The sequence below is a fragment of the Protobothrops mucrosquamatus genome, unplaced genomic scaffold (assembly GCF_001527695.2).
Source record: "Protobothrops mucrosquamatus isolate PMUCROS unplaced genomic scaffold, P.Mucros_1.0 scaffold4361, whole genome shotgun sequence".
Classification (NCBI taxonomy): Eukaryota; Metazoa; Chordata; class Lepidosauria; order Squamata; family Viperidae; genus Protobothrops; species Protobothrops mucrosquamatus.
Window position 1 is genome coordinate 3,524 of NW_015390275.1, and position 12,004 is coordinate 15,527.

The 12,004-nt window shown below is 41.3% G+C and overlaps 1 protein-coding gene across 1 annotated transcript in view; it reads right to left on the bottom strand.

The window, feature by feature from the left end:
* The window catches only part of LOC107298912 (ectonucleotide pyrophosphatase/phosphodiesterase family member 2-like), a gene marked incomplete at its 3' end in the record, with an annotated part of 11,903 nt that extends 645 nt beyond the window's left edge, over window positions 1-11,258 (bottom strand). Inside the window, exons 1-2 of the mRNA XM_015828270.1 lie at window positions 11,147-11,258; window positions 10,657-10,759 (exon numbers count right to left, since the gene is read on the bottom strand). Coding sequence (XP_015683756.1) covers window positions 10,657-10,759; window positions 11,147-11,179 — 136 coding nt within the window. The remainder of the gene's footprint in view (window positions 1-10,656; window positions 10,760-11,146) is intronic.
* Window positions 11,259-12,004: the final 746 nt, after the last annotated feature.

Sequence of the window (12,004 nt, forward strand, 5' to 3'; positions counted from 1 at the left end):
AGAGAGAGAGAAATACCACAGCATAAGTTAAGTCATTATTGGTTGATCAAACGTTATTCAAAGGAGGTTAACCGCTCAACTGCTTCATCCAAGAAAAATAAAAGAGGTTTACAGTAAAGAGAGCTAAGAGATAGATGCAAGGGAAAAAAATAATCAAATAAAGAGTAGGTATATCTCTCCAATCACTTTTCTTATCCTGGATTAACCTGCAATAAATCAAAGCTGCATATATTCTGTGCCAAAAGAACATTCCACATATTGCATGAAAAACCCACATTTTAACCAAAGTTATCCAAATTAAAGACTGCGGACCTTGGGTATAAAATAAGTAGACTGTCAGAGAACTGAGCTGAACATTATTTGGCCTAAAGAGGAGAAAAAACAGGACAGAATGTTACAGAAAGTAGGTGCCTTAGAGGAAAGACTCACATCAAGCTAACTGAGTTATTAAAGATGATCCTAGAATGTAGGTCTTCAGTAGAATCTAAGGGGAAATCTTTGTTTGCATGAAGAGGCATGCCTGTCTCCCAGTTGTCATTCTGTTCTTTGGTAAAATAATAGAATAACAGAGTTGGAAGAGACCTTGGAGGTCTTCTAATCCAACCCCCTGCTCAAGCAGGAGACCCTATACCTGCAGCCAGTGATGGAGCACCTACAACTTCTGTAAGCAAGCTATACTGTTAGGAAATTTCTCCGTATTTCTAGGTTGCTTCTCTCCTTGATTAGTTTGCATCCATTGTCTTCCCTTCTGGTGCTTTGGAAAATAGGTTGACCCTACTGCAATTAGACTGAAGACTCTTTCCCAAGGATGTACTTATGGTAGGTGTACCATTTCCCTGGAAAATTGAGAACTGGATGCCATTTTTTAAGAGATATGATTTTTCTTTACAGGTAAGGATCAGCTTCTAAGAGTCCTTCTCATTTTGTTCCCAAGGATTCAGCAAAGAAATTAAATTGGATGCTATCCAAAAAAACAATCACTTAAAGAACAAAACACAGTCTTTTTGAAAAAGGACACCCATATCTCTGCCTAATCTAGTAAATCTTTTCTCCCTCTGAGAGAGATTGAATAGTGTCACAATTTAAAAACTTTGTTTTATCTTGGGCGTCTTCCTTAATTGTTCTGCAAAATATTAATGACTTCTTCTCTCCTCTGTTGGCCTTCACCATAGGCTATTTTTAATATTAAATAGTTGTGATAGCCTTTTTTATTTCTTTAGTATAAAATGCTCATTATTCTGACATCAGAGCAAACATCTGAAGCCGAAGTGTGAAACTTGAAATCTTTCCCAGGAATGGAATAAACAGTGAAGTATATTTGATTGCTTGTAATAAAGATATTATGATGATACGGCTTATTGTTTCATTTTTTCCATGTGTTCTGGCTTAATCTAAGAGGATCATGAGGACAGAAGGATTATGTTTAATAAGTATAAAGACACAGTTTGTAAACTTGTTTTTTGAAGAGCTAATCTGTTTTCAAAAGACTATTTATCAATTCTAGAACTATTAGTTTAATCAAAGGAAGCAATACAGGGCTTGGGAGAACATGTTAGGCTTGACACCTCATTAAAGTCTAAAAACACATTTAAAAATAATTCTAAAAACTAGAAGCCATTGAATTCCTTTAATTCTCATTGACTTTTGAGTTTCTCCTATACTGATTTATCAAAGTGCAGGATAACATTTTATAAGATTCCAACGCTTTTTCTCGTGCCTTCTCTCATAGTTTCGTTTACCTGTTTTATTTAGCTTAGCTCATATACGAAATGTACACAATTGAGGTTTTTCTGCTTGGAACTATTCTAGCCTGCAATTAAAGTTGTGGGCATTATTACAATTGTTGGGGCACAAGCAGCTTGGACAAGTCCATATGGAATTGTTTGAAAATAAAATGCATGTAAGCAATACTGTGTATAAAAGAGAGGGGAGAGGGAGGAGAAGGGGGAGGGGAGAGGGGGAGGGGAGAGGAAAGAAAAGGGAAAAAGGGAAAGGGGAAAAGAAAAGGGCAAGGAAAAAGGAAAAAGTTGTTTAAAGAACAGTTCTCCATTTTTTTTTAACATAAAACCCAGTATTCTGCTTACTCTGACCTTGTATGGAATTTCATGCTTTTGTCCCAAGTTCAGGTTGAAAAACCAACTTCATGAAAAAAAATAGCTGCATCCTTTTGTTCCCAGTTGCTGTAGGGTAAATTTACCATATGACAGGAAAAATTACTGTATGATGGAAAGAATGCAATTTTCTATTTGTTTCCTTTGGAGATTGCTTCTAAGATTTATGCAAACAATGTTTATATGGTCTCCAAATGCTGGGGTCACTAACCACGCATTAAAACTGAGCATGGTTCAGCAGAGATCACGTTTTTATCATCTGTTTAATTTTACAAAAATTAAATAAAAGAGATGCACTAGGACAACCTATGACAAGATTATAACTTAGGGGGTTGCCTTTCAAGCTAATGATTGTCATTCTATTGGTACTTCTCAAGATATTGAGATGGTCAGTCTGTCCTGCACGGATCCATGAACTCTAAAATCAAAGCATCTCTTTGCTGCTGGTATAACACGGGAGTGGAGTAGAGCTATGACCTTGAGGAAAAGCATAGAAATTTTGTTTACTATGTAAGATTCAGACAATAACTGCTGTTCTTGATATAGAAATAATAATAATAATAATAATAATAATAATAATAATAATAATAATAATAATAATAATAATAATAATAATAATAATAATAATAATAATAATAATAATAGGAAGGGACCTTTGAGGTCATCTAATCCAACCCCCTGCTCAGGCAGGAAACCCTATACCATTTCAGATAAATGGTTGTCTAGTCTCTTCTTAAAAACTTCCAGTGTTGGAGCATTCACTGCTTCTGGAGGCAGGTTGTTCCACTGATTAATTGTTCTAACTGTCAGGAAGTTTCTCCTTAGTTCTAGGTTGCTTCTCTCTCTGTTTAGTTTCTATCCATTGCTTCTTGTCCTGCCTTCAGGCACTTTGGAGAATAGCTTGACTGCCTCTTCTTTGGGGCAGCCCCTGAGATATTGGAAGACTGCTATCATGTCACCCCTTGTCCTTCTCTTCATTAGACTAGACATACCCAATTCCAGCAACCGGTCCTTATATGTTTTAGCCTCCAGTCCCCTAATCATCTTTGTTGCTCTTCTCTGTACTCTTTCTAGAGTCTCAATATCTTTTTTACATTGTGGTGACCAAAACTGGATGACCAAAACTTGTTTTCATATTGCAGACAAGCTAGAGCAGGCAACAGCATTTCCATTAAAAACAGGATATTCTTTTTAATTAATTCATTTACAATAGAAATGTTCTTAGCTGCTCCAGCTCTCTAGACCATAAGTCCAGACATTCACGTTGTGGCCTGTCAATCTTTCAGAACATAGCCTAAATGGAAATTCTATCAAAAAGCAGAAATTTCCAATTGTACTTATTCTGTTATTCCTTCTAATTTCATCTATGGTAATAGAAGTGATTTATTTATTTATTAAAAAACACCTTTTAATGGCAGATGGCAAGAGAGGCCCCAGTTAATGACAGGCCACAAATATGTGGAAGGTTCTGGATTCAGTCCCAATTTAAAAACAAAATCGAGAAAGAATCCTGCTTAAGAATATATAAACCAGTAGAATACAATAATCTTGTATAAAAACAGATTTATTCTCCTGTGCTAGTCTATGACCGTAATAAAGATTTGATTTGAACTGAGACTTGTTCTCAAATCAGCCACCTAAGATGATTGTGTTACCCATTTGTTTTGCTTGAATAGGAAGCAACTTCTGTAATGCTACACAAACATTTATAATAGGAATACTGCTGAGTAGTGATGCCCTGTAAAAGGACAGAGGGAAATCAAGGACAAAACTGGGCTGTGGCTTTTCAGAAATATAGATCAGCAGTTTCCAACTCGTGTTCTACAAAAACGCATCAAGGACACAATACATGACATTGCAAAGCAAAGGTCCAGTGTCAGTAATGACAATGCAATGTTGCAGTGAGCAGAGTATCTCCATGTAGGCTAAAGGTTTTCTTTCCCAAGTGTAAGAGAAGCTACTCTGTTAATGTAAGCTTTACGGTTAGGTTTCAAAGAAATCACAATGGAAGCTATTCATTTCATGAACAGGTCAAAAGAAGTCAGATAAATCAATAAAGGACAGTATTTATAGCTCAGGGTTGAAATGAGAGGTCTTGGTGCTCTCTCACTAGTGCTGATGATATTACCTAGCTTGGGTAATGAAACATCTGCAAGAAGAGATTGGACAATCATTTGTTTGAAATGGTATAGGATTTCCTGTCTGAGCAGGTGGCTGGACTAGAAGACCTCCAAGGCCCCTTTCAACTCTGTTACTCTGTTCTGTTAAAACCACCAAGCTCAGAGAGCACCAAGGACCCCTCAGTTGTGGTGGCACAGTGGTTAGAATGCAGTATTGCAGGCTAATTCTGCCGACTGCCAGTAGTTCGATTCTGACCAGCTCAAGGTTGACTCAGCTCAGCCTTCCATCCTTCCGAGGACGGTAAAATGAAGATCCAGATTGTTGGGGGCAACATGCTGATTCTGTAAACCGCTTAGAGAGGGCTGTAAAGCATTGTGAAGCGGTATATATAAGTCTAAGTGCTATTGCTATTACTCAATCAGGTAAATGCTAGATAAGCAAATTAAAACCAGAAGAGGGCTAACTTAGGTGTATTCTGTGCAAGCTTTAAACCACATGGTTTACACTGAGCTAAGAGGTGGGCCACTCTGGATCCTAAACATCGTGATCCAATGCAGCCATCGCTTATCTAAAAGCAGCATCTCCCGAAAGAGAGTTTTAATTCAGAAGTCAGCGTGGAAGAGACTTCTAAGTCAGTTACAATTCCTTCATGGTAGCTGGGCTGATTTAATAAATCCAGCCATATGTTTGGAATTTGCAAATACTGCCACCAGCACCTGCAAGGATATTGCAAGCGATCTCCAGCAACAGATGGAGAAAACATTTTCCACGTTACTTAGAAAGCAGCTGGGTCAGACAGTAGAACGTGTTCAAAAGCAACGCAAAGTANAAGGAAAGGAAGGGGGGAAAGGGAAAGGGGAAAACAAAAGGGCAAGGGAAAAGGAAAAGGAAGAAGTTGTTTAAAGAACAGCTTTCCATTTTTTTTTAACCTAAGACACAGAATTCTGCTTACTCTGACCTTGTATGGAATTTCATGCTTTTGTTCAAGTTCAGGTTGAAAAACCAACTTCATGAAAAAAATAGCTGCATCCTTTTGTTCCCAATTGCTGTGGGGTAAATTTACCATATGACAGGAAAAATTACTGTATGATGGAAAGAATGCAATTTTCTATTTGTTTCCTTTGGAGATTGCTTCTCCAAAGGAAACTAATCAAGGAGAGAAGCAACCTAGAACTAAGGAGAAACTTCCTGACAGTTAGAACAATTAACCAGTGGAACAACCTGCCTCCAGAAGCGGTGAATGCGCCAACATTGGAAGTTTTTAAGAAGAGACTGGACAGTCATTTGTCCGAAATGGTATAGGGTTTCCTGCCTGAGCAGGGGGTTGGACTCGATGACCTCCAAGGTCCCTTCCAACTTTATTATTATTATTATTATTTATGCAAACAATGTTTATATGGTCTCCAAACGCTGGGGTCACTAACCACGCATTACAACTGAGCATGGTTCAGCAGAGGCCACGTTTTTATCACCTGTTTAATTTTACAAAAATTAAATAAAAGAGATGCACTAGAACAACCTATGACAAGATTATAAGTTAGGGGGTTGCCTTTCAAGCTAATGATTGTCATTCTATTGGTACTTCTCAAGATATTGAGATGGTCAGTCTGTCCTGCACGGATCCATGAACTCTAAAATCAAAGCATCTCTTTGCTGCTGGTATAACACGGGAGTGGAGTAGAGCTGTGACCTTGAGGAAAAGCATAGAAATTTTGTTTACTATGTAAGATTCAAACAATAACTGCTGTTCTTGATATGGAAATAATAAATAATAAATAATAAATAATAAATAATAAATAATAAATAATAAATAATAAATAATAAATAATAAATAATAAATAATAAATAATAAATAATAAATAATAAATAATAAATAATAAATAATAAATAATAAATAATAATTGGAAGGGACCTTTGAGGTCATCTAGTCCAACCCCCTGCTCAGGCAGGAAACCCTATACCATTTCAGACAAATGGTTAGCTAGTCTCTTCTTAAAAACTTCCAGTGTTGGAGCATTCACCGCTTCTGGAGGCAGGTTGTTCCACTGTTTAATTGTTCTAACTGTCTGGAAGTTTCTCCTTAGTTCTAGGTTGCTTCTCTCTTTGTTTAATTTCTATCCGTTGCTTCTTGTCCTGCCTTCAGGCACTTTGGAGAATAGCTTGACTGCCTCTTCTTTGGGGCAGCCCCTGAGATATTGGAACACTGCTATCATGTCACCCCTTGTCCTTCTCTTCATTAGACTAGACATACCCAATTCCAGCAACCGTTCCTTATATGTTTTAGTCTCCAGTCCCCTAATCATCTTTGTTGCTCTTCTCTGTAGTCTCAACATCTTTTTTACATTATGGTGACCAAAACTGGATGACCAAAACTTGTTTTCATATTGCAGACAAGCTAGAGCAGGCAACAGCATTTCCATTAAAAACAGGATATTCTTTTTAATTAATTCATTTACAATAGAAATGTTCTTAGCTGCTCCAGCTCTCTAGACCATAAGTCCAGACATTCACGTTGTGGCCTGTCAATCTTTCAGAACACAGCCTAAATGGAAATTCTATCAAAAAGCAGAAATTTCCAATTGTGCTTATTCTGTTATTCCTTCTAATTTCATCTATGGTAATAGAAGTGATTTATTTATTTATTTTTTAAAAAAACACCTTTTAATGGCAGATGGCAAGAGGGGCCCCAGTTAATGACAGGCCACAAATATGTGGAAGGTTCTGGATTCAGTCCCAATTTTTAAAAAAATCGAGAAAGAATCCTGCTTAAGAATATATAAACCAGTAGAATACAATAATCTTGTATAAAAACAGATTTATTCTCCTGTGCTAGTCTATGACCGTAATAAAGATTTGATTTGAACTGAGACTTGTTCTCAAATCAGCCACCTAAGATGATTGTGTGTTACCTATTTGCTTTGCTTGAATAGGAAGCAACTTCTGTAATGCTACACAAACATTTATAATAGGAATACTGCTGAGTAGTGATGCCCTGTAAAAGGACAGAGGGAAATCAAGGACAAAACTGGGCTGTGGCTTTTCAGAAATATAGATCAGCAGTTTCCAACTCGTGTTCTACAAAAACGCATCAAGGACACAATACATGACATTGCAAAGCAAAGGTCCAGTGTCAGTAATGACAATGCAATGTTGCAGTGAGCAGAGTATCTCCATGTAGGCTAAAGGTTTTCTTTCCCAAGTGTAAGAGAAGCTACTCTGTTAATGTAAGCCTTACGGTTAGGTTTCAAAGAAATCACAATGGAAGCTATTCATTTCATGAACAGGTCAAAAGAAGTCAGATAAATCAATAAAGGACAGTATTTATAGCTCAGGGTTGAAATGAGAGGTCTTGGTGCTCTCTCACTAGTGCTGATGATATTACCTAGCTTGGGTAATGAAACATCTGCAAGAAGAGATTGGACAATCATTTGTTTGAAATGGTATAGGATTTCCTGTCTGAGCAGGTGGCTGGACTAGAAGACCTCCAAGGCCCCTTCCAACTCTGTTACTCTGTTCTGTTAAAACCACCAAGCTCAGAGAGCACCAAGGACCCCTCAGTTGTGGTGGCGCAGTGGTTAGAATGCAGTATTGCAGGCTAATTCTGCCGACTGCCAGCAGTTCGATCCTGACCAGCTCAAGGTTGACTCAGCTCAGCCGTCCATCCTTCCGAGGACGGTAAAATGAGGATCCAGATTGTTGGGGGCAACATGCTGATTCTGTAAACCGCTTAGACAGGGCTGTAAAGCATTGTGAAGCGGTATATAAGTCTAAGTGCTATTGCTATTACTCAATCAGATAAATGCTAGATAAGCAAATTAAAACCAAAAGAGGGCTAACTTAGGTGTATTCTGTGCAAGCTTTAAACCACATGGTTTACACTGAGCTAAGAGGTGGGCCACTCTGGATCCTAAACATCGTGATCCAATGCAGCCATCACTTATCTAAAAGCAGCATCTCCCGAAAGAGAGTTTTAATTCAGAAGTCAGCGTGGAAGAGACTTCCTTCAGTCAATGTTAAGGAAGTACCATCGACCCGACTAAATTATTTAGGTCGGTATACAAACCTTAAACGTTTATGACGGTGGTCGTGGACGTTCCTATAACGTTCGCTAGAGGTCGTTGTCTACCTCTTTTGTAAAAGGTGCAATGAATCTTTCGTCGACCCAGTCTGTCATCTTGCACAAGTTTTCGTTGCGTTTCATCTTTCGCATACAAGCCAAACTCTACAGGGATGTAAAAAGGCCCCTGTCTCAAACATCCAGGCTGCCTTCTCTGAGAGACTGCTCCATCTGCAGCCACCATTGCTAATAATAGGAATCATGTGTGCTTATCAAAGCCTAAGACAGATCCTTTGATCTGGCATTTGTTACTAGTTAAACCTAACTTATCCAGCATACTGTAACAACACTCCCTTCTTTTCGTAGACAATTGTCCAGCTCTCCCATTTGTGATACCGAACGCAAGGCTTTCTGATCTCACATTCTGTACATCCTGTTTCCATTACTTTGATACATTAGAAACAACTTTGGCAAGGATAGTGCATGCAGAGAGAGAGGGAGGGAGGGAGGGAGGGAGGGAGGGAGGGAGGGAGGGAGGGAGAGAGAGAGAGAGAGAGAGAGAGAGATATCATCATAATAGAACCAGCAAGTTGGCTACAGTTTACTTCTCCATTGCAAACAGGCTTTGTTCACTGTAAACAAAGGGGATACTATGGCATAAGCAGAGCAAATTTTGCAGGTCCCTCACATCTATTCTTAAGGATATTTAGCCGATCAAGCTGTTTTTACTGCATTACCAACAGCTCCTTCAGTTGTCATCCCAAAAGGAGCCAGGATTGGCTTTTACATTTCCCCAAAAAGATTTTGATGCTCTGATTTTTAGGAATACCCACTGTCTGAAATGGTATAGGGTCTCCTGCTTCAGCAAGCGGGCTGGACTAGAACACCTCCAAGGTCCCTTCCAACTCTGTTATTCTGTTCTGTTACCAGTTCTGTAGATGAATGTGTTGTTTCTAAGATTTTAATTCAATTTCCCCCATTTGGTGCCTCTTTTGAAGCCTTGGGCGATCACTCCCCCACCAGCTAGTGCAGCGTTAGCCATGCTGTCTTGGGAAAAAAGAAGAAAAAAAACAGAGCTGGAAGCCAACACATCTGGAGGGCTCCGACTTGGAGAAGATTGTATTAAAGCCAACTTCTTCTCTTCCTTTTATATCAGAGCAAAAACTACCGTATGAGTCAGGAATACCAATACATCTGAAAACCGCTGATCGGTACAAACAGAAATGTGCCACAAGATTCTTTCTTAGACCAAGGAGACAAGTTGCCAAGAGCGTTTTAGCCAAGCTCACAGAAATATCTTTCAAAATTAGGGCCAAATAAAAGGGAAGAAATGGAAAGTTCCAGAGCATTACTGTATTGGAAGGAGGCTGACAGATGAACTGAGACTTTGGCGTGCCCAAGTTACATCTGTATATATTTTCAAGACTAGCATCACTATTGCGCTGCTTGGTGCCAATTTATGTAATTCGGGCTTTTGTGAACGGATGTACATTTGCTTCTCGTGTACAATCACCAGTGATAAATGGTAAATATATACATGATAAATGTATTTATTTATTTATAAGGAGTAAACAATAACTCCATCACGATTTTAAAAGCTGTTTCAAGGAACACACTGTCCATCAGAAAGAATGGAAGGTCACTCCATAGTCAAATTAGAAGTTGTATAAAAATACTGTAACCCTTCCCTTCCTCTGTTTTTTAAACAGATCGGAGATGTTGAATACGCATTTTGACAGATGTGTGAGGGAGTGCAGCAGTCTCGGCTAGCCTGCATTCCCCCTGAAATTAAGGGAACCCAACTTTAAAGGAGAACATCTGCTGCCCAGAACTTCCAAAACGAAACACCTGCTTTTCTCCGTCCTCCTAACTCCCCCCCCCCCTCTCTTTTCATACTTCCTCATTTCTACTTTGCAGAACGGGACTATCAAGCAGATAATAAGAAACCTCTACCTGGAAACAAACTAATCCAACAGAACAAGAATTGCTCACATTAGTTCAGGGATGGGGGGCGGGGAACTGCCTCCACCCAAATATGATCCATTAGATTTATTTTTTTTTAGATCCCAAGAATCATGTTGTGCACACAAACAAACACAGGCACCTCACATCAGCCTCAGCACTTAAGTGGAATATGTCTGTCTCAATCTCTCTTCCACAGAGAGAAGTAAATAGGTTACCTATAAGCATGTTCTGAAGGTCAACCAACGCAAGCTTTTTCACACAACCTTTGACATATTGGGGGGGGGGGGCGTCGGAAAGAAAAAGACAAAAAGCTACATTTTAGGACCCACTGTTTCCCCCCCCCCCCAGCCTCCCCCCTCCCGAAGGGCTGCAGAAACGGACCCTTGAATCCACACGTTATACCTGAGTCCGGACCCTCCTCCCCAAATTCACCAGATCTTCTGAAACGATGAGCTGTAAATCCAGCACAGACGTTCATGCCCAAAACCAAACCGAGCAAGGTTACCTGTGGGAGAAAAAAAGAGAGAGAGAAAGCCAGAGAGAGAGAGAGAAAGAAAGAGAAGTTAATAAAAACGAAGCAAGCTTCCAGGTCTTCTCCTTTTTTTTTTCTCCTTTTCTTTTTTTGTTAAGGACATTTCTAGGATTTTTGCAGCAGAAAACAGTTGTTCCGACGGGTCATCCCGTCTCCTTGCAGAAAGAGTAAAAGTCACACTAAGCGGGGACAGATTTCATCCGCCCCCAGCCTGGAGTTCCAGGGTCCAAACCCCGCTTCTTGCCTCGCATCGGGGGTGGGGGGCGTTGGGAAGGGTGGGATGGGGGGCTCCCGATCCCCTCTTCTTGGGGCAGCGGCGCTTTGGCCATCCCGGGCCACCCAAAACCCAGCGGCTCCTACCTGATAGAGCCGCAACCCGGTCGACTTGGCCATCCTCCTCCTCCTCCAGCTGCCTGGCCGGGGAGCTTCCTCGGGCAGGAAACCGAGCGCGGCGCTCTGTTTGCACAGGCTATCAGCTAGACCACTGAAGCCACCTGGGGGAGGCTGACCGCCTCCCTCTGATTTGTCCAGGGGGAGGGTTCATCACGCCCCGCTTCACAAATCGCAGCGCGCCAGGGCCCGAAGCCGCAGGCATCGCCCGCCTCCCCCCCCCTCCGACGACGCCGCCGACGGCCCCCCCCTCCCCTCCCCGACGCGCACGCACGCACGCACGCACCCGTTTCGGGGCTCCCGTCCGGGCCGCGCCGCGAGGGGCCGCCGATGCCATGACCGTCCGGACCCTTCGCGCGCCAACGTAAGCGGGATTGCGAGAGGGCGCCGAGGCTGTGCGCGCGCACTCCCATCGCTGCCTCCTCCGAGCGGCGGCGATGAAAGGCGGGAGCGAGCGAGCCAGCCAGCCAGCCAGCCAGCCAGCCAGCGGCGGACTTAACGGGGGAAGGCGAGAGCCACGCTTCGGCTCGGAGCGGACCCACAAGGACTAGGGGTGGTATGATAGAAAAGACTGGGCAGCCGCTTGTCTGACAGGGTAGAGGGTCTCCTGCTTGAGCAGGGGGCTGGACTAGATACAGGGCTTTTCAACCTTTTCACCCATTGTACCACTTTTAGGATATGGCAACATCCGAGGACCACCAGTCGCCTAGCAAGGTGTCCCAAACTTGATGACACTCCCCCCCAAAAAAGGAAAAAAGTGATAAAGTACAGGTAGTCCTCGACTTACAACAGTTCGCTTAGTGACTGTTCGAAGTCACAATGGCACTG